Source organism: Phoenix dactylifera, chromosome 3 (assembly GCF_051530095.1).
Source record: "Phoenix dactylifera cultivar Ajwa chromosome 3, Ajwa_hap1_PhDact_Kaust_v1.1, whole genome shotgun sequence".
Taxonomy (NCBI): domain Eukaryota; kingdom Viridiplantae; phylum Streptophyta; class Magnoliopsida; order Arecales; family Arecaceae; genus Phoenix; species Phoenix dactylifera.
Window position 1 is genome coordinate 43,151,372 of NC_143192.1, and position 27,637 is coordinate 43,179,008.

Here is a 27,637-nt window from a genome sequence, read left to right on the forward strand (position 1 = left end):
TATAATTTCAAAATATAACATAAACATAATAAGTTAAAAATATCAACTTTATTCAACAATTTTTTTTTGAGAAGAGAAGATGTATTTTTAATTGTAGAAATACTATATTGCTAAATGATCTCAATTTTTTTTTTCTTTTTTGATTATGATCAAATAGTGAGAAGATAGTTATTATGATGCAAGTAGAGAGCATATCAAATACTTCCAAACTAGGCTTCTACGCACGTGCTTGACAATTAGGCACCAAATTTTCATTGGAGCTTTCCTTAAAAGCTTTTAACAATGCTAAACATGAAACCACACGATTAGGTAAATCAAGATTGATGTTTCTTTTGAAGTGTCAAAAGCCACATGCCAAAAATTATAAGCCAAGTTTTTCCAACATTAAGATTGTTTTCTGATGATTGTGATTTAAAGTCAGGCTTTCATGGTCGTGATCCGATTTCTCACAGAAACCTCTATGAAAGTTCTTAGCAGGATTTGATAGAAAAAAGACCGAGAGCAGACGGCCTTTTGTCTTGGACTCTGTCAAAGTTGCCAACGAACAACTAAATATGCCAAACTAAATACGCCAAATCAGCTGCCACACATGGAAGCAAATAGGATCCGCAAGGACGGCCACCGGTTATTCCGCCACTTTATGCGGCGTCGGTGGATGCGGAGGTCTGGCGGCGACGCCCCAGGTTGGTGGACACTAGTAGACGCCCGAGTACTCCTTGCGGCTGAGTGGGGCGTGGGCTTATTCTCCAATCTTGGCGATCCATGGTGCAGCGACGGCGGATGGCATCGAGCACAACCGGCGGCAGAGGTGGAGGGTTGCCGGCATCGAACTGCTCCGGTAAGATATTGGTTGACGGCAGTGATGGGTGGCTGGAGGTAGCGGGCGCACGGTGTATTTGAGACAAATAATTCAATGTGATTTGTTTAGAAAAGGGGCGTGACTATGTGACTGTTAACTGATGACTATGTGTATTTGACTGTTGACTATCGACACCTTAAGGTTTATATTTCTATCATATATAGGACAGGGCCATCAAATGCTCAGACAACAAACGGACCTAACCCGAACCCCTCTTGCTCTGAGAGCTCCAGGTTGCAAACTTGGCAGGCTACAAAATTACGTGGCGCGTCATGGTTGCTGCACAAAATCATGTCCCCGGTGGGCTCCACGCTCCACGCTATATCTGCTCATAGACTGGATATTGCCCTGTATAATTTGTTGTCACCGTTAGCAGTTCCCAGCAGCAACAACTGCATGATTGTACTTTGAGAATGGTCATTCACGCATTCAAACTAATCATGGAAACATATTGTCTCCAGACTACAAAACTACACGCTATTCTCTTACTTTGCTTCGGCTATTTTTTCCTTATCACTCGATCACTGTGTCATTCTTAGCATGGCTATCTTTTTTCTGGGGAAGCTAAGTATCTCTCTCTCTCTCTCTATATATATTTTTCAAACAAATTCCTCCTACCTTGTACTGCATTTTTGAAAAAACTATACGTACCGTTCATTTTAAATTATACTGTGCAAAAAAATTTGCGACGCCAGCTTCAAATGGAGTAGCTCCACAGCGAGACATCGCCGTTGCTCACCTCCTCGTCGGCGTAAATTGGCGGCGGCTCCATCAGCAACCCCGCAGCCATGTCCAGATACCCTTGCATCCCAAAATTGAGTCCATCATCCATGTAAAACGGGTCATCCGCCGCCGCCAACGACGGTCCCGCTATAATTGCCATCGCTGCATCCTCTCTACTCTCAGCAGCGTCGCGCTCTGTCTGCGGCCGGAAGGCCTCCGCGGCCTCCATGGCGGCTCTCTGGATGTCCTTTGGGCTCGACGATGTAGGAACGCGACAGAGCCACGCGGAATCAGCAAAGTTGAGGCACGCTGACCGGCCGCGGAGGGCCATGGCAGCCACGTCGTGCGCCCGTGCCGCCATCTCGGCGGTCGGAAACGTCCCGAGCCAAATCCTCGACTTTTTGTTGGGCTCACGCACTTCGCAGACCCACTTATCGGCGTTGCGGCGCCGGACGCCCTTGTAGACCGGGTGTCGCGTCTCCCGGAACTTGGTCCGCCCAGCCCGCCGCTTCGGCGGTGCTGACGACACCGTCGCGTAGGCCTCCTCGTCCGACGCCGAGCGCTGGGCGAGCGGTGAGTCCATGGAGTAGTCGCTGAAGCTCTCCATCGCCGGTTTCTCGGGGACTGATTGGGTTGTGAAATGTTCTGAGTTTGAAGTTTGGCAGTGGCAGTGACTGTGTGTTTGAGGTGGGAAAAAGGGGGTCGGAGAGTATATATGTAGGGGGAATCAGGTCGTTTTCTTACGCGGCACACGGTATGCCAGGTTGGCGCTGGCAAGCTGAGTGGGATCCAGAAGGGCAGGACTTCGTAAGGACGTGACTTATGGGCGGGTTTGTCTTTCGGGCTAAGCGAAGCTTGTTTTGGTTTTGTCCTTTTTGAAAGTATGTAATGGCTGGCAACTCGCTATTGGAGACTGGTTCCGACTACCAGGAGGAAGGGAGGATACAGTGGAGGTCTCGGTTCTTTACACCGTACACGGCGTGCACCACGTAGCCGTGTAATCATAAACGTTCGTTTCTGCAAGTGATGATGCGCCCATACGAGGGTTTGATATATAGATGAGGCCTAAAAAATCTGGGTAGGTGCACCGGATGCGAGGGCAGGGCACGGGCGTGTGGCTCCTTGACGGGGTTAATTGGGACTCGGGGAGGGCCCAAGAGATGGACCGTTTCCTTGGCGGTGTGCTGTAAATTGGAATGGGTTACCGGATATGGGCACGTGAATGGTCCACAATTCTTGGATATGGTGGGCCTCCAGAGATGGGTATATGAATGGTGCACGTTTCACGTTACCGAGTAATGGTTCGCCAAGTTGCGGACTTAATTTCACGAGTTTGGGGGTCCAGCAAATCTTGTAAAATCCAATCTGTGAGAGATTCGTGCGACTTTGGCAGTTCTTCTTCTTCTCTTTGCGAGTGCTTTAGGCAATTTTCTTTTCTCCATCTACATAACTTCTTTAGAGTAGTCAGCCACATATGAGGCCATCCAATTCATGGCACCATTAGCCTCTCTATATAGCAAATCCTGCAACTCTCGGTTAAAGATTTTTTTATCATTTTCTACTAAAATCAGCTGTCATGGCATATTGATTTATAAAAACAAAATCTGGAATTGAGATTGCGGAGAATTTGTAGTCCGGGAGGAAGCGGCACTCGGTCTCAGCTGGATATTCACTTTAGTAGATTGATGATTGAGGGTTTAAAACTTGGTTGGGAGAGATTTGACATATGGGTCCCGATTTAGGTGTGAAATCAAGCTCAATTTGAAATATTTGATGCATCTTTTTTCTGGTGGAAGGGATAGACATACCCATATCATAATTATCCAGAAATTATTAGTGATAAGACCATCCAATAAGAAAACTATAATAGTTGCTGCGTACAAAGGTGGGACCAAAAAGGTAAACTCTAGCGCCACCCCTTTTGCAATGATATTGGAATAAAAAACTTGCAGTTATGTGCAAAAATTATAATCATGCCATAGCATCGGTGTATGTTATGCTTTTAGAATAAAATTCTTTAGAGGATTGTTTTTTTGATGGTATCATACAGGCACAACATTTTAACTACTGGCCTATCTCATGAGCATCTAAGGAGTCATGCATGCATCCTGAAAGTTGGCACTAAAGTGAGTTGTTAACAACTATTTTTTTTCTAAAACTTAAGTTGCAAATAATTGATCAACAATGTATGTTAGGCATCAAAAGCCACCATTAGATGTGGCCTGGAGGGGATTTGAATACTTCTAGCAAGCTCAGCACTATATCATTTGATCTAAAAAGCCTAAGCTCTTAGTTAATGTTAACCGTGTATATTCAATCTATGATAAATTACAAATGTAGATTAATAGACTTTCAACGTGCAACAAAGTTTGCAAACTGGCTTACAAGAAGTTGAGAATAGGGCGTGCTAATAATGCACGTTGATAATGTGTGTTTTCTAAAATAAAATATTTTCTTTAAAATTCTCACACCCAAATTGATTCAGAAACATCAAATTATCTTGTAAACATTTGTAGAAGGAAAATAAGAATATTGATGACAATAGTATTGATGTGGCAATATATGACCAAGATGATATGGTGCGACCAGATTCATCTTACTTATGATCTATATGGCGACCTTAGATTCACCTCAAGACTTTCTAAGACATTCTAGTCCGGACCTCCTAGCCGATCTAAAAGCGAAGATGAGCAGATTAGAAATAGCTGACCTTCAGAGTTGAAGTATTTCAGCTTCGCATGGTGACAAGTCGGCTCGGCAACAAACCTGAGTCTAGTAGAACCTTCTCACGACGGAGGCAGCTTAACTCTTTCATCTAGATGCACTTATGGTCCCAGCAATTCCATTGCATGCTAGGTGACTACATCATATTTCTAGGTTATTATGTCACATCAGCAGGTTGTTATGAGAAATTATTAGATGCACCAGATCCATCATAGACTTATAATAAAATTATCTCAGGCTATATTGCTATTACACATAAAAAAGGAGGGACAATAGAGTGAATTCATCTTAGGTCCACAGTGGACTTAGATTACCTAATAATTTTTTGATTGTTACAGCATGATCTCGAGTTTGCTATGATATGATTCACAAAAGATTTGAGATCCTAGATGTAAATCAACCCAACAACCCTCCATGAGAGGTAATCCCCCAAAGATTAAAGCATCTCTAATATCGGCGTTACCAAGCTTTCTACTCTCATTACCTTTTTATTCTTCCTACCAAAAAATTATCTCTAACTTAAGCATCAAAGAGACTAGTCAAAGCCAATTCGATGAGCATTCTGACTTTGTTTGTTGTCTTGAGATCCATGAAGGTAGTCTACATCACCAATCCAGGATCGACTGCAACAAGTAATATTTTGTTCTTTTAGATCTTTGTTTCTTTCTACAGATATAATTTTTGGAACAAAAATCCTTTGATGGCGTCACCAAAGAATGTCATATTAGATAGGCTTCTTGTTTTTCTCTACTTGGTGCCCATGTTAAAGGAGAAACCCCATAGTTGCATCACTATGGGATTCCCCTTGCTAACGGAGTCCATCAGTTCCATAACTTAAAAAAAAATAGAAAAAGGTTAGATGATACACAGAATAAAGTACACAATTAGATGATATACACCAAATAAAATAATCATCCAACATTTCAATACACACTTTTAGGTAAATTGATACTTAGTTTAAAGAATATGGTGTTCATTAGTGCATACTACATGGTCAGATGCATGATACACACCTTTAGGTAAATCGATATACAATTTTCAGAATATGATATTTACAAATACATGCTACATAGGCAAATAATACACACTTAGTAAAATAGTCATCTAGTATCCAAATATGTACATTTAGATATATCGATACATAATTTGTAGAATGTAGTATAGGTGAACACACTTAGCTTTCCGATACATACTGTAAGCTTATTTAATACATAGCTAGCAGTAACTCAATCTATACCTTTAGGTAAATTAATATGTAGTTTATAGAGCATGAGTAATACAGGCCTTTTTGCCCTATTTGCTAGAGCAATTAATGTATATCTTTACTAACCTTTTCACTCCATATAAAAAACCTCTTGGTGCATGCACCAGAGACTATCGCATAGGACGTGCTTTTTATATTAAGAAGGTACATACATGTACACATATGAACTTGGTCTTTATTTGCGAAGGTAGCACCATTTTTCCTGCATCTTTATATTAAGAAGTAGAGGTCTTTTAGCTGGATTGTCCACTGTTGCTGAAGAATCTTTTCTTTTCTTTCCAAATATAATTAATATTTACGAATTATATGCTAATCATTTTGAATTTCAGCGAGCATCCTGTCATAAAAGGTTCTTGGTCATGTTTAGATCATGCGGACACGGCTTGAAAGTTTTGGAAAATAAAATGTCATATAATGAGCACATTAAGGAATATAAATCAAATTATTAAATTCAAATAATTATTTGAATATCATTTTAGAAAATATTTCTGAATAACCACGTGTATCTTTGCTCCTTTTCTTTTTCCCTTTTTTTTAAACATTATCCCTTATCCATCTCACCTCTAATCCTAGATGTCACTTCTTTGAAGCATTAGAATCATTCTTCCCGCGGCTTCGCGCAGCGTCCGGAAGACAGCAAATGCGTACCACCAGGCGAAAGTGACGCGCAGTACAAGACAAACCTGGCCTTTTCAGGTTCAGCCACCTTGCGATAGTATATTTTACTGATACGGATAGAGTTTTCTAAGACAGCTGGAAACCCATTGCTTTTTTTTTTTTTGCACCACGCACACGCGAACGCGTACGGGCACGATGGACGGTGGAGCCCACCGAGGGATGCACCACGTTTGACCACCAATTGAACCTGGGAACTCGTGTTCCCCACCAGCTCGATTCTGGCGTGGACCCCATCCACGGACGAAAACCATATCTGCACCTGATTACTGACACGTGGGCCCTTTTCCGTGTGGGCCTCGCGTTGCAGCTCTGAAAAAGAGGACGGCTGAGTCTGCACGTATCTTCTTCTGTGAGATTGGAAAGGGCCACCATCCGCCACCCACGTTTTCTTTGTGGGGCGCAAAGTCTGGTCAGATGACCGATCGGATGCTGCCTTGATCCTCTCTCCAGTCTCCGCTATAATATCTTCGAGGTAAATTGTAGCTGTCTTGGTTGGATGAGAGGCATGAACTCCATGTTTGGTAGGTGTTTACAAGTGTGATGCATTGAAATTATCAAGAATTTAAACTAACAAGTAACATTAAACACATTTTTTAAGAATTCTTACTCCTTTTGGATTTTCTTCTTTTTTGAGAAATGGAATGAGAGGGCTACCAAGTAGGATTGGACCCAACACCTAACAAATATAATTTGAAAACATACTATAGTGCATCTTGCTTACATATGATACTTCCTATCATGTTAGCGTGAACAAAAATCTCACAAAGGAATTATCATTGCTCTGCCACCAAACAACCTGCAAATGAGGAGTATTTCTACCTTTTAGGTTCGCAGAATTTCTTTTTGAATGAAATTTATGCATTATCGGCGCATATCTTTTGATAATTGACAAGCATAATGGATCTTCAAGTCCTTAAACAATTACTTTGCGCACATTAAAAAAATAGTTAGGTTTCTCCTGTTTCACCCCTTCTAGGATCTAAGATTTCTTTTTAGTTTGCTGGCAAAATATGTGTCCCTTATTGCATTAAATTTCAAAAGAATCTTTAGATATCGAGATCTGTTTGAAGAAATCAGAAATTTAGGTAGCTTTATAGTTGCACATACTTTTATGACGAGCATTAAAATTCAATTTCAAAAGATGCACAAGTAAACAAGCAATAAGAATGAGGAAACACTGAAGTGGTTAAATGGTAAAGTTAGGAAGAAAAGAGTGAGAAATTGGCAAATCAGAGATGGTTCTATATTTATATCATCCATGTTTGAAATTGTATGGATATATGCAATGCAGACCATCAATAATCCCAGCTATGAAATAATTTATCCAATTTGTGCCAAGAGCCTTGAAAGATAAAACTAACATATAAAAAAAAAAGAATTTGTATAAAAAAAATAATGATGCTAAATGATGCTCTAATACAAGTGATTGGTAAACAAAGATGATTCTATAAATATGTTAAAAGTAATATTAACTCTCAATTTTTTCAAAACCATCCCGACCGACCAAGGACACCCCATGGCATTACAAATATTTTGACTTCTAGACTGGATCCAATTTAAAGTCTCAAAATTTGTTATTACCCATATAGTAAAGTTTGCATGAAGAACATTGATTTCAGTTATTCTTATTGCATTAACTAAATGGCCATGCCCCTCCGTTTCAAAAAGGGCATGGAGTTCAAGTCTTCAATCATGCCATATCTCGAGATTTCGCCTCAAATATGAAGAGGAGAGTTCCCCCTGGTGAAAATCCCAGATTTGAGTTTTAGACCAGCCCATAAATTTATATTTAAGTGGGACTCTCTCGTAGCTTTATAAAAAACAAAAACAAAACAAAAAAATCCAAAAAAGAGGTCCCATGATTTACCAGGATTAAAAAAAAAAAAAAGAAAAAAAAAGTGCCTTACTGTTTACTCAGGTCAATAGTGCTATCACCACCCAGAGGTGCAATTCGATATAGGGTTTGTTATTGGTTTCGTTTTCCTGCTCAAGGATTTGGTTGACGTTACCAGTTATCACCATTAGCTGTATCTTAATATATTTCACTGCCTGGGATTTGGTATCATGCTCTTTCCGTGGAGAGAATCGCTCTACCTAGAATGAACAGGTTTATGTCTCTCGCCTGAAAGAAGGTAGGAATCATCTCCTTTCCCAGAAATCTACCATTGAATCGGTAGCTTCGAGATCTTATGTAGACTGATAATGAAAATATTTCGGATTCTGTGCATGATGCAATTCAATGGTCAAGCATTGCGAAAAGAAGATCAATTGCTCTCTCGTATGGAAGATGCAACCCGAAGGCACCTAGAATTGTCCCCAACATGATTGCATTCATGATAGCAATGCATGCGAGCTTGGTCGAGCCCACTCACAGCAAAAGAATCGGAGCTACATAGCTTCGCACCAGTACTGACTCTCGCCCCCAGTACTATAGTTTGGGGTAGAGCCCAACAAACTGCAAATATCTAATTCAAGCCCAGTAAACAACAAATCAGCTAACAAAATATCTGTCAGTGATCCTTATGCACAATCTTGCAAGATTGAAGCACAAAATAAGGAACCAAGATAATCTTCTTTGAGGATCCTCATCCAGGTCCTTCTGTAAATTGGAACTCATTCTCATCTCAAGATGGCAGTGCCTGCTTTGGTAATTGGTTTTCCAGCATCAAATTTTTTGTGCAAAACATCAATCTAGCTCTTAATTTTGATCCTGTGTCACCTCACTCCAGAATCCATTTCCGGTGTACTTGTGATTCCATGCACTGGTTCCCCCGCCCTGCAAGTCCTGTACCTCGAGCATAGTATTCGCAGCCAAAACCCACAAGTCAATAAACGCAATAAAGAACTCACAAAGTTTGTCAAGTCAAATGAATGTTTGAGTTGGACCTCCAAATATAATATTGTAAGCATGTCACCGCTTATGGATCACATCGTGATAACATTTCATCACTTGCATGGAGTTGCTCTCAGAAGTAAAATGATTGTAATACACAGACTTCAGCAGTAAACTTTCATCAACCGAGGAGGCTAATCATATTATCCTTTCCTTCGGCAGACATCAATTAGGATTTCCCCCTTTTTTTTTCTTTTCTTTTTTACTAAATTTATGTACTGTTGAGAGTGGGATTTTAACCCACACTTGCACAGTCCGAAAACTTAACCTGATCTTCAGCAACATGTAGCCAAACTAGCAGAATCTGTCGCGTGGAATTTCGGGCACAAACTGTTCCAGGCCCGAAGAATTCGATGACGGCATTCGCAGCGCGGCGGCATACTTAACAAAGAAAAAAAGAAGGAGCGGCTTGACCATACCTTCAAGGGGGAATTTGGTAACCCCAACAGGATCACCATGGTGATATAAGATTTTCGGTGATCCGAATACTGGGATGATTTAATCCACAGTGATTTAAGATCAATGTATTTGGTGAGCCATGATCTAGTAATTAAAAATCTCCGGATATCCATGAGTAACTTGTTTGGTATGGTATGGAAATCCAAGATCACCGACCACATAATACCGCAAATACCTCTGATATATCTTAGATGGATTTTTTTTTTTATGTATTTTTAATTCTCATGAATAAAAAATGTAAGTCAATATACTAATTCCTATAATAGCTCCATAATTTTGTCACATATTCTACTTTTAGTAGCCCTTATCATATATTTATTAATCATATCAATATATTATAATAAAATATTAATATTTCTATCAATATATTAATTATTAATATATTCTATAAAAATATATTTATTACTTCTACAAATTATTAATCTTATAAAAATATATTATTTTTCATTATAGAATTAATATTTTATTTATACTTATAATAGATTTTTTAATACTAGTAATTATTTTGATTAGAAAAATAAGGTAAATAGGAGTAATATGTTAAATATTTTCATTATATAAATATAAAAAATATAATAATATATTTTTACTATAATTTAAAATTATTCTTAAATAATAATATGATTAGCAATATATTATAATATAAGATATAATATTAACATAATATTATATATATATATATATAATATTGACATAATATATTGATGGTATATTGATATATTAATTTTTTTACTAAATTGAAAGGTATTTTTGTCTTTAATTTTCAAAACAGGATCACTGTCCTAGGGTGATCTTAGATTTCCGACCTCAAGGACGGGTATTCCATCATCGGATTGGGCGGTGATTTGAGGAGTGGAAGTGATTTAGGATCACCGCCACGTAGAATCATCGTGGTGCAACCAAACGCGGTAATCTCATTACCTTCACCCACATCATCTTTAGGAACAATCATCCCATACTAAATGCTCCCCAAGAGGATGCGGCGGCGTGGAAGGCTGTGGAGGCTGAGCCGCGGCGTGGAAGGCCGTGGAGAAGCTGCAGTGCTCGGTAAAATTTCTCTTTTGTAAGTCGTACACAATTTACATCCATATATATACAATACGTTAAAGAAGAGTCTAGTACTTTTTCAGCATATCATGTGTCAAAGCTGTGCACAAGCATGCCGCTATTTGTTTTTTTTCTAGTAAATGCATAATTACCCAATCGTACCAATTGGTCAGCTTAATTTTGGCATTAATTTTGTAGGATTCCTTTTTCAATAAAAAGAGCTGGTAGACCCACTATTTCATTTCATAAATTGGAAAAATAAGTGACAGCAAAATGAACTTATTTGTCGATCTAGACAAATCCATGAAGAGGCATGTAAGGCTGGGTCATGGCTTTGTCAAAGAGATACATGGATGAGACACAAATAAATTTTTTTGATATTAGTAAAATTCATAATGTGCTTTATATTTCTAGATTGGATTCAGATTTGTTTAGTAGGGGGCTATTTTTTGAGTGAGTATATTCTATTATTTTGAAAGATTCAAAGTACCTTATTTATGGAGATAGATGAAGAAATGCATCTTTTGTTTGAAGTTCCCTTTAATAAAAACTATAATTATTTTTTCTTTACATATTACTATTAAGGTATCTTTCAATGATAATTGCTTATGGCACTATAAAGATGTACATCTTAGTTTTAAAGGGCTAAATCTATTGCATCAGAAATATATGGGAGCACGATTACATTTAATACAATAAATTGGCATGATTTGTGAAAGTTGTAAGCTATAAAAGCATCATCTAGATGCATTTTCACAGAAAAGTAGTTGGAGAGCTAAATGTTTGCTTGTTTGGTACGTGCAGATGCAAATGGTTTGATGCAAACACTATTATTAAATAAAAATTTTATTTTATTATATTTATGGATGATTACAACCGGATAACTTGGATTTATTTTATCAGAAGAAATCTTAAATATTTTGTAATCTCAAACTTTAAAAATCTCATAAAAATGAAAGTGACTGCCTGATTAAATCTCTTTGCACCGATAAAGGAGGATAGTTTGTTTCTAATGATTTTTATTTTTTTAAAGCTAATGTTATATACAAGCAATTGACAATTAGCTATTCATCTTTAAAAATTGGTGTAGCAAAGTGCAAAAACAGAAGTTTAGTGGAGATAGCAAAAACCATGCTAAAAGCTAAAGGACTCCCTAAAAAATATTGAGCCAAGGCAGTATCTATAGTAGCTTATATCTTAAATAGGTGTTCCACATCATCTTTAGAAGATATTACCCCTATGATGCATGGACAAGATGAAAGCTAAAGATAAATCACTTCAAATTCTCTAGTTTGTTTTGCTTATATTCATGTTCTCTCTCGAAAAAGATAGAAATTGGATGTCAACCCTATTAAGTGTCTGTCTATAGGCTATTCTGAAAGAAGTAAAGCATATAAATTTTATAATCCTACTATAAATTCTTTAATTATTAGTCATATTGCTATTTTTAATTAACAAAAAACATCAGAGTGGAAGGAATTTGTCCAGGAAAATTCTATGTCTATTCTAGATGATGTACCTTCAGTATAGTTGAAGCAAATAATAATGATGGAAGTCCTAGTCCTTTCGACAGTTGAAGTCCTACTTGTTGAGCTAAATCAAGTCCTTATTTTGGTACTATTTAAGAAAATTCCTTTATAGAAACACCTCCTAGAAAGGTTCTCTCTTGTTGAAATTTATGAAAAATATCGGTATAATCAAATTATTGAGCCATGCAGGTTTGAAGATGCAGCATGGTCCAAGGATTGATACATGACCATGGATGAAAAATTGCAGTACTAAAGAAAAACTATGCTCGAGAGATTATAGGTCTTCCTCGGAACAAAAAAGCTATTAGTCTAAAGTGAGCCTATAAGATTGAGTACAAGTCAGATCGATTAGTTCAAAAGCTAAAAGCATAGATTGTGGTGAAAGAATACCTACGACAGACAACAAGATATTGGTTTTTGATAAGGCGTTTGCTGCAGTTGCTAGATTTGATATTCTTAGAGCCGTTTTGACCGTCTTGAGTTTAGCTACATATGTCCAATATTTATGAATTTGATATAAAAGTAGCTTTCCAAATAATTTTTATGATGGGAAAGTATATATTAAGCAACCACAAGATTATAAAATTGAAGGATAAGAGAAAAAGATTTATAATTTAAGAAAATACTTTATGGGCTGAAGCAAATAGCTAGGGTATAGCATAGGAATATTGATGCATACTTTGCTCAAAATAGATTTCATTTTAATGAAAGTGAGCACATACTCTACATCAAGTCTGGAGGTATATATATATATATATATATATATATATATATATATATATATATATATATATATATATATATATATATATATATATATATTTGATTAATTGATTATTGAGTTTATATCTCATATGATTATGGTATTTGAGACGTCAGATTTTGGTTTGATAAATTATTTTTTTGGTTTAGAGGTGAAACAATGTTTGCAATTCTTATTTGTCAAGAAAGGTACATGATTGATTTACTTGACAAATTTCGAATGAAAGATTGTAATCTGCTTTAGAATGTAATGAGAACAGATATAAAATTTTCTTTGAATGATAATAAAGAGAAAGTTGATGTCAGCAGGTACGGAAGTTTGATTGAGTGTTTACTTTAGGAGGCTATTTAGAGTGCCGAAAGGGAATCCACATGCATCTAAAGCTATAGGTGTGGGCCGGTCTGTTTATTTGGATGTATCATGTATGCAACTCAAATTGTACAGTATGTTGAGTTACTCATTTGATTTTAACTCAAATATCTTGAACTTCATCGTGTTGCCTTTGTCCCACTCCCCTCCGCCTTTATTGCTGCCGCCCACCACTTTTGCTCCTCCATATTCTCGCCCTCCTCATTTGCACCTAGGTCCATGTCAGGGCTCCACTGGCACTTTCTATGCCGACCTCTTCGTTTAAAATACTTCTGTCTCTGTATATATCGAGTGCTCCAACTTGGCATCTACTCATAGGTGTATGATGGAATATGTGTCTAAGTTTATTTTTTCCCTAACTCTTCTCCAAATACAAAAAATGATTTTTATTGTAAGCCAGCTACTACAATTTGAGTTGCTATGTGACTTGAGTTCTAGTATAACTTCATCTACAGGACTCCGAGCAACCCCTATGACAAATATAAGGTTAAATATTGTGTAGGTGACATGTTTATTATCTATATTTATGTGGAGTTCAAGTAAAACTCATTGGGAGCAAAGACAATTGAAGGATATCTGAAGGGGATAAGTGACCATTATTTATGGTGCATGAATGCTAACAATTTTGAATTTTTGTTGTTGTTCTAATAGTGATTGGTTGAGTTTAGTAGATGATTGGAAGAGCACTACTGCGTTTGTCTTCAACATTGATGTGGGGACTATTTGTTGGTCCTCAAAGATGCAGCACGCAACAACGCTATCATCTTTCAAATCTAAATACATGACAGTCACTGCAGCAATGTATGGATGCTACATTTATTAGCTGACCTGAAACATAAACCAACAAAAGGGATGACTATCTGTTATTACACTCAATCAATTATTGTGATTGCAAAGAATCCCGTACATCACAACCATACAAACTGTATCAAGATTCGACATCATTTCATTAGTTAGCAGATTGTTAATGGAAATATCCAGCTGATCAACTGCACCATCGAGGAGCAGGTCATTGATATCTTCACTAAGCTTTTGTCGTTGGAAAATTTTGTATTTTGCCGGAACAAGTTTGGCGTGAAGGAGTGAAGACAACGCAGACTTTCCCCGACTCCCAGCTTTTAGAATCCAACTCGGAGTCCATAAAGTGGAACTCTGTACAATGGAGCTGCGCCTCTCAGGATATTTTATTATTTATTTAGAGAAAGGTTTCACTATTAGCATGAGAGTCAAAGTCCGACTTTTGTTCATTTTTTCCCAGGTTATTCTTTGCTTTGGTTCTGTATATATAAAACCATGTACTATGATATATCAAGGTAGAGAGTGAAGAAGAAAAAATAGTTTATTCTCCACCATGTATTTACCACTAACGCAAGGCATCTCTTTCTCTCCTCCCTCTCTATTTTGTTTTTTTTTCCCTCCTATGTATGAGTCCTGTACACAATAACTGGTGTACAGTGATGTGATAATATTGATCTTGAGATATCACATGTAACAAAAAACTCTAGCAATAAAAAAAGGCAGGGTACAAAATCAAAGCCGAAAATTACCCACGCCTTAAACCAAACTCCTAGCACGGTCAACAGAGGATGGCATGCAGAAGGCTGAAAGATATGGGAGGAGAGAAAGAGGATTAGTAGAGGATTAAATCAATGTGCACGTCAAATGAGCAATCTATGCGAAAGTAATAGAGGATTATATCGTAGCATAAGATTGCAAATAAGCTGCATGTGATGGCATTGCTTTACATTAACATAGCAGCATGAAATTTTCGAAAACGATTCTCTTTTCTTTTTTTCCTATTTTTTTGTCCCTTTAGATAGAGTAGTAGGTTTAGATAAGTAACAACAGCCAAACTGCACCACAATATTGAAACCTCGCGCCGCTTAAATGGGAATAGGATTGAGATAAGTGAACAAAGCTCCATGGGAACCAAAAGAATACTATTTCGTCTCTCCCTGCCAACCTGCGGAGCTTTCGGCTGCATAGAGTAATCTTATTCAGCCATGGAATAGTCGAATGTATTAGGTATAAGTGGGCTGTTCCTCGCTTAGTTCTCGCTCTCTTTTTTCTTTTTGTCTTTCTTTTCACTGTGATAAGGAAGGTATTAGCTAATCTGGTCAGTGAGGCCTAATCTCATGGGCCAGGCAACTGGTGAGGTTGAGAGCTAATAGTTACTAGGCCCACATAAAAGCCCACATAGCAAAGTACATTGCTTGAATCGCGCTTTCTTTTTTTTTTGTTACAACGGCTGCTCATCCTACCCTGATATAGGTGCAGTTAATAAATAGCGCTTCATCTGAATCACATAGGCTGGACACCCGACACCGCTGTTAATCATTTTTGAATCGTACCAAGTGGCTCCCAACCATACTGGTTATCTTTTCAGATCAATAATTTTGGACTGTATAGTGGCGCCTAGCATCCTCTCTCTATCCGTGTGTGTGCGCGTGCCAAGAAAAAGTGCTCCGTTTTATCCTGATCCCTCTCAATGTCATATTCGAGTCCTTAAGCAAACTCCCACACTTTAAAATGTGTCTCACAGAACTGAATCTCAAAAGAGAAGTAACCAAGTTTGAACTGAATTATATTAATCTCCTTTTTGAACTTGCACCAAAAAAGGCTCTCCTTTTTGAAAGATGAAGTCGCAGACATTTGCGGCGTGCAATAAGGGGAGAGATCGCGAACTAGATATCAAATCTTACACAGCTACTAATTTCAAAGAAAGGAAAAAAGAGACAATCTTTCTTGACATTGACTTGTCAGTAACAAATCCTGTAGTTGAATATACTTTAGATAGAGTGGACCGAACTACACAATCTATGATCCAAACCAACTTGTGCTTGAAAAATCGCCTTTAGGTGATGGGCGGATGGCACAATGGATCTTCGCTTTCGCTTTGCTAGGTGTATTATTCTATAACCCTTAAATATTAAGATGAATTCAAAGCTATAAGCACAAGAATTGTCAGATTATTCAAGTTGTAAGCATATCTTGATGACATATTTGGTGGTAACATCTCTCTTTTTCATATATATATATATATGTATATATGATGATAATATCAACTAATTTGCAATGATTTTGTCATTATAAGGTGCTTACAGTTATGCTGCCTACAAAAGCTTCTAGTTGCAAACTAGTAATAAAGCAAGGGTGATGCTTCTAGAGAAGCCAACAAAGTAGGACCTTGACAGCTAGAATCAAGATGTCAAAGACAGAAAGGCCTCCTTGCTGACATGCTATTCTAAAGCTAAAGCTATCTCCACAATGTACATGATTGACACTATACAAAACCATCTTGACACTTGCACCAAAAAAGATAAAAAGAAAAAACCATCTCTACCTATCCCTTGTTTTCTAGAGCTGCAAAAAAAATTAAGATTATGACTAGGGCATTCATACTAGGCAAATTTAAGAGAAGTAGAAAGCTTTCTTGTGGACTTTTCTAACATTTCTTATGCAGATATGCATCTGGTACTTCATTCATAAATTCTAGTTTGAAGCATCATTTTCCATAACCCACAGCAGCCAGCAATGGAAACACATTGCTAGGTTTCTATTTAACTATGGCATATTAAGGTTTATAAAAATTAAGCTTTCTTCTACTTGTTTTATGAAAAATATATTAATCAATTTATCAAGACTACCATTGCAAAATAAAGATGCTGCTTTTTTTAGAAACACATTGTGCATGTCTTAGGCATATACTACCTCTTTTCGTGTTTGTGTTTGTTTTTAAAATTTCTATCAACCTGTCCAATGATTAGCAATTTAGTGCCACTCTTTGGAATTATTGCCACGGCATTTCTCCCATTAAATCTTTAAGGTTGTGTTTGATACACGAGATAAGCGGGGAGTTATCCATCCAAATGCTTCAAAAGGACACAGAAAAGCCTTAATTGAATTAGACGACACTCTAAATTTGGATAATTCAGTTCGGCCAAAATAGTAGAATGAAATTTTTTAGGAAAATTTATCCCTCCGAATCACAATTTTGCATATAGCACTCTTTAAATATACCAAAAAGTGAGAAAGAGATTTTACCCTTACGATAAAATTTAAATAATTATGAAAATTGATGCACTTCCCCATTCCTCTGCTTATCCTTCCCACCAAACACCAAAAAGCAACTCTTTCCACAGAATAGACTCTCTTGTCTGCACAGAAGAATAACCTTCAAAAAATTATCTTTTCTATCAAACGAAGCCTAAAGAGATTGTCTCTAAAAACATATTATCTCTCATAACATAAACTTTGTTCATGCATCCTAAAAACAATCCAATGCAATTTATACTAATTCTTGTCATCTGCATAGAGATAATGAACATAAAACTACTCACTTTTTGCCTTGCCAAAGTAAAAACACTAACATGCCTTTCATAAGATTTTCAGCTTGCATTTTTCATGGTCCATGCAGACTTTCAAGCAGATGGATGGACAATAACAAACCTTTAGTGAAATCCTGATCAAAGCTCATAGGATATTAAATCGAAGAATCTACAATCCACCCTTCCAATTGATTTTGTTTTATTTTTAATCTTTGTCAAATGAAAATTATATTTTAGTGACTATTTCATATTTTCTCTTGATCTTTGGATAAGTGTGTACAAAACATGTATACTTACGTACAAAGCAGATGCATTTTTTCTTTTTCTTTAGATAATATAAATATACATATATAACAAGCCTATTTGTATCTGACTAGGTAAAGGACTACAAGTAAAATAGCAATTAAACCAACAAAATGAGAAGAAGATCGATGTTTCAAGGAAAACGGGAAGGAAAGAACTCTGGCGGACACTCTCCACCAACTGAACGAATTGAGGCATCTTGTGAGGGTCTCACTGTGCCCGCTCGAAGGCCCGAAGACGGCGGCCTCCTTTTCCAATCCCGACCACCTTTTCTTCGCGAGAGGACGCGACGGCTCCTTTCGGCCGTCGTTCCTGTGGCCATTGACTTCAGCTGTTCTTGCTTTACCTTTATGATCTAAAAAATCCCGAAAGGTCACTTCCCACACGCGCGCAGGGTTGGTCCATTACCCCACAAAGAGAGGAAGGACCGCAGAGGTCGTCTTTTGGCGAAACTGGGGGCTCTTTGTCTAAAGGAAGGGCAAAGTCAACAGGCCAGTGAGGATGCCTTGAGATCGTGTAAACCTTCTCCGCCTACGAGCCCCCACGTAGCTGTAACGCATGGTATTGGTCTGGGTGACGTAGCCATTAGCTTTTCATGCTGGGACCACTGGCTTTTGGTAGGCCAGAGAAAATCTTCAAAAGAATGTTCGTAATTTCAAAATAACGAGGTCCACTGGATGTTCCGGAAGCCATACCACACGTGCGGTCCACTTCCGTTGATCTTAGGATATTGATTGGGGCACGAATCTTATGTGTTAAACTACTGTCATGATCTAGTGTATACGATGATTTCTCCGGTCGGCAGCCTATGGCTATGTAGGGTACTGCTTGTCACTGTTTTCTACCATAACGGTAGATATTTATTGTTTCATAGCTCTTACGCCTGCAAAGTTTTCAGTTAATTATGCTTGGGTAGGTGCAGAACTCGATTCGTATGGGTGATCTCTAGCAAATACTCATGCTATGTATGTGTCACACGCATATATATTTGTATGTATGTAGTATTATCTTGACAAAATGAGAAAAAAGAAAAAACAAGATAATTATTTAACATAATAATATCTTAACCATTTAATGCCATGATCACTTGGACATTGGCTAGTTGTTTGCTTCAAATGATAACTAGAGTGTGGCATTGATTCGATTGGATAAGGAAGTAATTTTTTAACCCGTTGAACTTGAATCTCTGAGTAAAATCATAAATAATAAGAATTTTAGAATGCAAGGGCCTAAGTTTTTTACTTTTATTGATGTTTCATGGTCAATAAATTATGGTATATATCACTCATTAAAAAAAATAGAATCTGTGCTCTTTGTTTCTACTCTTTTTTAGAAGTTTTAGTGGTGAAGTTTAAAGTCTATACTTTTTAATTTTGCTTACTCTACTCATGTTGTCCAAAATTATAGCATGTGCTCATTATTTATACTAACAAAATTCTTCTTATTTGAGTTAGATTTTTCTTCTAGCTAAAAGAAAAGAAGATGCAAGTTCTCTACTATTCTACAAAAATCCTCTCTTTTTATTTGAGTTAGATTCTTCTTCTATTTAGAACAAGTTGAAAATTTTTCTCCTTTCATACTAGTAAAATCTGGTCCAAATCCAATTGGATTTCTCTCCAAGTTAAAAAAGTCACAAATTATCAAAAATAATATGCATATTATAAAATTTTAACTTCTTGACTCCTAGATCAACTTCTCCTTCAGTTGTACCATTGAATTTTTTCTACTTTAAATGTTATATTTTCTAAAATTACAGTTTTCAATTAAATCTTGGATGTGGTGGATCTTGCTTCCAAAGCTTGTCCAATCTATTTGAAGTGGCCAGCTTGTTAATAACTAGTTGAATGATCCTTCTAGATTAAGGCTCTCCATGTATGAAAAATTTAAAAGTCCCAATTAATTTAAAATAAGATTTGGGGTAACGCCTGCTTTCTTTTTTTGTGATCAAGCCTCTTAATTTTCTAATTTGAATTCATCTTCTGTCTTAAAATATACATCTCTTCCTGTATTAGTAGAACAAATTTCTCATCATCCTTAAGTGTTGAGATAATTTGATGCTAGAAGCCACAAGAAATAAATCTAAAGGGAACAATCGAGTCACAAGCTTTGTGAGTTGTACAATCTTCTCCTTCAAGTGAGCGAGATAAGACTTCACGCCGTTATCGGCTCTAGTAGAAGCCATCCCTCTTTTGTCTTTCTATACAGTTCAAGTACGAAATTATTTTTTCATTTGCTTATGCTACTCATTTGTTTGAAACATATACTAGCACTTCAAAGAGTAAGTAATTGAATCTAGGCTCTAATATTAACTTGATCTGATTGAGAAAAAAAGAAATTCCATCAATCTGTTGAAATCTAATCTCTAGAGTAGAATAATACGTAATAAGAATTTTAGAAAGCGAGACTTTAAACTCCTTTGTTAGGATTACAATGGGTTAAAAGTAGTGTCTATACTCTTTGCTTTATCTTCTATTTTCATTCTTCAAAATTATAGCATATGTTCTCTATTTATGCTAGTGAGACTCTCCTTATTTATGTCAGATTCTTCTTCTAACTAAAAAGGAAAAGGTGCAAGTTCTCTACTATTTCATAGAGCTACATTCTTTTTATTTGAATCGAATTTCTCTTCTAGTTAGATGAGAACGAACACCTCCTTCTTTTAATGCTCGTGAAGTTCAATCCAAATTGAATTGGATAAATATCCTAATTAAGAAAGAACATAAACCATCAAAGATAAAAATAATTAAAAATATATTAATTTTGAGTAGAAGCTGAATTTGACTTCTACATCAACTTCATTTTTAGTTGTATGACCAAACTTCTTTCGAGATTAAAACTTATGACCTATCAAAGTTTTGGTACTCAACTAAATCTTGGATGTGGCAGATCTTACTCCTTCATCTTATCCAAACCTACTCAAAATGGCCAGATTGGTCCGTGGAAAGTTAGATGATCTTTCTAAATTGGGCATATATAATTAGGAGTGGTAATTTATAATCCGATCCATCAAATTGACCCACAAACGACTAGCTTTAACTAGGTTCTAGTTTGGCATAAATAGATTTGGGTCATAAACAGGTCAACCATTTAAACCTGTTTATTAAATGGGTTGAGTTCAGGTTTAGACCTTTGACCTATCTAACCTTCTTTGATTTGTTTAATAATTGAGTCAAGTCATAACCTGACCCATTTAATCTATTTAAGATCTATTTAACCTATTTAAAGCTTGCTTAATATTTTTATGCCTTATTTAATCCGATCCATCTGACCAGTTTGGATTTATTTAATCCATTAAAAACCCACTTAACCTATTTAACCTAACTTAATCTACTAATAAATAGGCCATGCAAGTCAATCAGATTATCCGTTTAGTAAATAAGTTGGATTTAAATCTTAATTTTTGGCCTGTTTAATAAATAGATCGGGTTCATATTGATGACTTTTTGATTCGACGCATATCCGACCTAACCGATATCCGATCCTACCCAAGCCAATTGCCATCCCTATGTGCAATGCATATATTTACTAGACATAAAAACCTAAGGCTTCATAGATGATGCATTCTAAAAATGTATTATAGAAAAGCCTTTCGCGTCGCTTTTGCTTGACCATAGGTGTCCAAAAAACTTGTTAATATTTCGTTTATGATTTCAATTGTTTGAGGCAACATGCACTTGAAGATGCACCACTAAATATTCAAATCCACAACCTTTGGTTGCCAAGTAAAGGGGTATGACTATTGCAACAAACCCAATTCACCTACTAAAATAATTTATAAGCCACTCATATTAACCAAAAAGCTATGTAATTAACAATGTTGGAAGAAATATTGGGCACCTCGACCTCGGGCCAGAATTAACCCCTTGACCTCCGGCCAAACTTGCCCCTTTGACCTCGGACGTAAGCTAAGAAGAATAACCTTGGCCCCAGCCGAGCATCCGACCGATCGAAGTGAGCTACCTCGGCCGCAGTCGAGGAGTCGATCAGTAAAGGAACCATCAGCCAAAGAGAACAATCTACACATGTCGGTAAGAATTGACAATTCCAATTATCGACAGTTCTGGAAGCTCGCAGTCATAGCAGCACCACGGTTTGTGCCTCACCAGTGCTGCCTGCCGCCCACACGGATTGGCATCCACGCTTTGGCCGTACTATCGATCGATACTTGGCCATCATTGCATGCCGCATCAAGCCATATAATGACAAAATGGGCCCCTCTTTATAAAAAAAGCAGCTTGAGGGACCATGTATGAATGCAATATTACTCACAGAGACCACACTTTGCTGAACTTCTCTCTCTTTCATGTTGTTGCTTCGTTATTATAACTTAGGCATTGGAGGGTCCTCCGTCGGAAATTCTCCGGCAAATGGACTTCTTGCAGACCATCTTCGAAGGAACCCAGCACCCGACGTGTCAACTGACCTGCTCGACCCGTCTTCAACCAACCTCAAGGTCGTCCAAGTTGCACTCCCACGTCGGTCTGGATTCGGCTGCAGCAAGCTATATCTAAGGTCTTGCATATACAAATCTGGCTTTCAGATGTGATTTAAGCCTTCCAAATGAAAAGCGAGGGGAGGTCTGGATTCCCCGAACAATGTCAAATTAAAGAAGCAAGCTACACCAGCGGTTTTGCGGTTGTAAAGGACAGACATATTACATCTGTGTGTCAGGACTAAAATACCCATTCAGAATGCCGGGACAATTCTATGCTCTCAGCATTCATGATCATTCTTTATCTCCTTTAAACAACAGCGAGCAAATGAGTTTGAAATGTTACTCTCCTCTTGAATAGCATTATGAAAGCGCTCATTATGAGATACTTCAATTTGCTTATTGAAGCCGCTTCTTTAGGTTGGACATTGGATAAGAGGAGGTTATGCTGCAATAAGGGCTTTGAAAGGTGGCATCTACCGTCTATGGGTGCTTTAAATATGCACATCTATTATGGCTTTCACCTTCGCTAAGAGGTTGATCTGAAGTGAATTGTTCACACAACAACATCAGACCAACTTGCCCATTAGATAATAGATATTAATAAAAATATCATCAAAGCAACAGTAACAGATGCAAACAGTAATCAATGTTTCTACTTTATTCTTTAGGACTACGTGCAATTTGATCTTGGTCTTCGTAAAACTTTTCCATCCCAAAATTTGAACTCTCTTTGCTGTCACTGCTATCCCTATTTGTTTATATGGTATACTTGGTAAGAAATACTAATGCATTTTCTTTTTAGTTCTTTCTCTTTTTTTTCCTCCAAAAATAAGTTGTGAATTTCTATTAATTTTGTGACATAGATTTTACAAATGTAGTAAAATGATTACAATATAAAATTATTCTTTTTATACTTTATCTTAACTGTTTTAAAGATTTATTTATTTGTTTCTGATATCACTCCACAGTCGATCCAATAGAACTCCAGAATGAATCGGTATCCATATGGATTGCAAAATGTTGATGATGACAATAATGACCAGCACCCCAACAACAACAATGATATGCTTCAATCATTCCCAGTCTTTCTTCTATTGTTGTCTTGGATACCTTGAATGTCTAAATTCTTTGAAGGGATTTAAATATCTGCCTCAAAAAACCTTCCTTTTCAAATTGACTAAAATAACATGGAAATTGTTCCATTCTCTTTTGATTTCTTCTGGCATCAATCGCATGGGTAACAAAAGCATGGCAATGACAGCATAATGTAAATATACAAGCCATTATCTATGTCTTAAGTACTGCATGCCGTTCCGATGAGATACGGCCGATACCACATTGCCAGGCCTTTGAATTAGTTAATAATTTGGCATGCCATGAAACACATCGTTTTGAAGGCATTAGCCGGCATGCCGATAATATCTCCTAATGATTGTACCAGCTGAGTCCAGAATCATGTATCAAATTCCGTGTTCAATATCAGGGCTGGGAGCTATTAGGGGTTTTCAATGGTCCTACATCGAGCCTTGTCTGATCCGAAGCCAAATTAATTCTCTAATAAGCTCATTATGTGGTTTTCACTTCTTAGAATCGGCAATGATTTTTTTCTGACCTCTTTTATTCTTATAAAGGGGTCAATTCAAAGAAAAAACAAAGAAATTAAATACAACTCCAAATTTTATCAATTCATTTTGAAATGCAATTGATAATTTTCTGGTATTTATCTGTTGGCTTAGGGTATATTACTTAACGGATTGAAAACCTAACATAATAGGTGATATTATTTTGGACAAAATCACTCCTATTGCCTTAAGCCATGGGACAGATTAATCCAATATCAAGTTGACTAGGAATTGGGGTAGCCTGACTACAATGTCCTATATTTGTCTCTTATAGATGGATTCTCTGGGGAAGCTCATAGTGTTTAGCCTTCTGGAACTTGTACAGGCGGGGAACACCTTAAACATGAAAGGTATAATTACGGTTGCTCAAAGTTATGGGCTTCCGGACAACTTGATCAGAAATGCATCATATGATTAAATGGGTTTGCAGTGCTTTGATGATGGGTAGGGTCTTCTGGAAATAAATGCTAATTTGCCTTATGTTGGTGGGAAATTGCTATCATTCATCAATGTCCTGAGAGTTTGTGATTCAATAGATAAACCCTAGCTAAAAAAATAATAAAAATAAAGAAAGAAAGGGAAAAAAAAACAATTTGCAATTCAATAATCAGGAAGTCCTAGCTAGCTATATCCTTGAGAGCATCAGCGTAAGTATTGCATACATATCATTGTAATCCTGAACTGTTGTCTATGTTGATTGTTAGAGAATTTAATCAAGCAAGAAATGCGGGAAGAAATATGTGTATGTGCTAACCCTCAACCTCTATACATGCATGCAAGCATCTGAATATTATAAAAGGGTTAAAAAGAATTTGAATTTGCAATCATCCATACCTCGATAGCTTATAATCTGGAGATAGACCATGTAATGCGACGTGAATCTATGAGCTTGAGCCAGGATCTTGCATCATCCATCTGCAAATAGGTTTGTTCCATATGTTGCGAGGATAGAGAAGAATAATGGAGCCAGCTTCGAACAGTCTTTAGGGCTAAACTAGTAAGTACTTGTCAAAAGATAAAGGATCCTTTTCATATCAATCTCGTTGAATTTTCCTTGCGAGTTTAGATGGTAGCTCCCACGTAGACCTAGAGTTGGATACTTCGGAATCCAATTCTCCTGTATGACATAGGAAAAATGTGTTCCCTTCACACTAGTTAAATTAAGAACCACGCTCTCCACCAAAACCCCAGGTACCATAGAAAAACTAGAGTTTACAAATACTATTATAAGTACCAGGAAAGCATCAACAACCATGACACAACACCTCATACACTATTATTGGAGCTCAAGTAGTTCTCATGCACGCACTGAAACCATAGCAGCCATTCCAAAAAGGTCTACAGAGATGGCTAATATGGGAAAACGCAGCTGCCCCTCTTCCCTCTCCTTATCCCTCCTCGCTCATAGTCCTTTAGGAGCCCCCCACCTAACATCCGGCCTGCTAATTTTATGGATAGCTCCATAGGCTTTGTCCCTCCGAGACCTCCGGCGAGTCATCGGAATCAATCGGGCTCAGCCTCGGCGGACTCATAAGCATCCCCTCCGCCATGTTCGCCAACAGGTTGGGCATGTCGAAGATCTCCTCCTCGTCGATAAACTCACCCTCCTTTCCCTCTCCAGACCGGCTACTGCCCCCCGTTTCGCTGCTCCCCGGAGCCCTCGACGCCGCCGCCACATCCTCCTGCCTCTCCGGCCTCAGCAGCAGCTCCGCGGCAGCTGCGGCGGCTGCAGCACGTATATCTGATGGCGCGGCCGACGCGGGGGTCGGGCGGGACGAGATATCGTCGGGGAAGTTGAGGACCGCGTCGGCTCCCCGGAGCGCTTGCGCCGCGACGTCGTAGGCGACGGCCGCCATCTCGGCGGTCGGGTACGTGCCGAGCCAGATGCGGTTGGCCTTGCGGGGCTCGCGGATCTCCGACACCCACTTGCCGCTCCGCGATCGCACGCCGCGGTAGCTCGGACGCTTCCTGGCGGCCGGGCGGTTCCTTCCCACGCGGCCGCCGGTCGGGGTGGGTGGAGGGGGCTCGGGCTGCGGTGCATTGTCGCCGTGGACAAAAACGGGCTGTTGTTCGGGTGGTTGCAATGGAGTTGCCCGGTCGCCGCCATGCACGTCATCTGGATTTTGCACGTCTAAAGGCGGGTGGTCAGCCATATACGTATATGGATACTAGATAGATAGTTATTTATATCCTATATGTAAAATATTATATCACGTTACAGGATAAGATATGGTCGGGAAGAAGATGGAACGGATGGAAGGAAAGAGGTTTTTGCGTTAGAAATGTCAGAAGTTGATATATGCTTTTTTTGTCTGGAATGGGGAGTGGAGAATGGAGGATAGAGAGAATGGGGTGGACTGGAAGTTGGTGAGGGAGAGGAGGATGGAAGGAATGGGCATCTTAAAGAGACGGCAAGAAGCGTGGGGTTTCCGCGGGGACTGGGTTGCTTAGGGGCAGCGAGCGGGGTGCTCTCAGGGCGGCACGCGCTTTGGGCGCTCGCTGGCAATTTGCTGTTGCCCGGAGGGTAAACCATCTCGGTTCACCTGTTTGTCTTTAGATATTAATTATTACCCACTTTCGCCTATCAAATCACATATGCCCTAATGATTATGTCGCCTGTCCCGGGCCGCAGTTCTTTGCGTGGTTTAGACTTGCCATTGAAGTATCCAAACCACCTTCTATTTGTATAATCTATTTTCGTAGGACTGAAAATGGTGTAATTAATGAAATTCGGATTTTAAAAATTTTAATTAATGTAACTAATGGATTTTTTTTAACATACGTAAAAATAATGATAATAGCTTTCACGTATTCTTCCGTTACAAATTTACTAAAAATAAATAATTCATGATTATTTTCTATATATCTAATAAATAAAAATAATGATATTTATTGTATAAAGTTTACTAAATTTATTGATATTTCTATCTATATATATTTTATTTTAAATATTTTTTTAGTATTTTAATATAAATCAGGTTAGTCCACCGATTTGGTCTTTGTGTAGATTTAGCATCTATGTTTTAGATTCTTCGTGATTATGTTATTTATCTTGTCTAGTTACCGTAACATAAATTTGGACAAATAAGAGAGATGTGGGCCACAAGTTATCTATTAAAGATAATATTTTTTATTAAAAATATAATAGTTATTTTATTTATTTTTTTAAAAAATAGATGTTTAATTAAATATAAGTTATTATGGAATATGCTATTTGTTACGGGGGAACTCAGCCACCATGCCCCACGTGACCAGCACGCGCACCCTAGAAGACTACAGCTGCCCCTTGATCCAGTAACCCGACCCCGAGTCGGATATCTTCGGCCTCGCAGCCCGACCCCGAGTCGGATATCTTCGGCCTCGCAGCCCGACCCCGAGTCGGCTGCCCCTTGATCCAGTAACCCGACCCCGAGTCGGATATCTTCGGCCTCGCAGCCCGACCCCGAGTCGGCTGCCCCTTGATCCAGCAGTCCGACCCCGAGTCGGATATCTTCGGCTTCGCAGCCCGACCCCGAGTCGGCTGCCCCTTGATCCAGCAATCCGACCCCGAGTCGGTAATCTCTCGACAACGACAGGCTGTTCCCCTGAAACACGCCGCGACCCTCTGCTCCACTACTCTCTGCAACGGTCGTATCCGGCGC

At 38.2% G+C, this 27,637-nt stretch overlaps 1 protein-coding gene and 1 pseudogene across 2 annotated transcripts; both read right to left on the reverse strand.

Annotated features, from left to right (window-relative positions):
- Positions 1 to 310: 310 nt before the first annotated feature.
- LOC103716859 (dehydration-responsive element-binding protein 1G) lies at positions 311 to 2,282 on the reverse strand. 2 transcript variants are annotated; one of them, XM_008805035.6, is made up of 2 exons: positions 1,511 to 2,282; positions 311 to 1,207 (listed from the first exon to the last, which is right to left on the reverse strand). In XM_008805035.6, the coding sequence occupies exon 1, from the start codon at positions 2,187 to 2,189 to the stop codon at positions 1,557 to 1,559; it is 633 nt and encodes a 210-aa protein (XP_008803257.2). In that variant the 5' UTR covers positions 2,190 to 2,282; the 3' UTR covers positions 311 to 1,207; positions 1,511 to 1,556. The 2 variants fall into 2 exon arrangements, with proteins under 2 accessions (XP_008803257.2, XP_088574633.2); XM_088718507.2 differs by having other exon boundaries at positions 311 to 1,251.
- A 22,906-nt stretch (positions 2,283 to 25,188) lies between these two features.
- Positions 25,189 to 26,369, reverse strand: LOC103716877 (ethylene-responsive transcription factor ERF027 pseudogene; annotated as a pseudogene).
- Positions 26,370 to 27,637: the final 1,268 nt, after the last annotated feature.

Coding starts and splice junctions, on each gene's coding strand:
- LOC103716859 (XM_008805035.6), bottom strand. CDS start 2,189: ATGGAGAGCTTCAGCGACTACTCCATGGACTCACCGCTCGCCCAGCGC.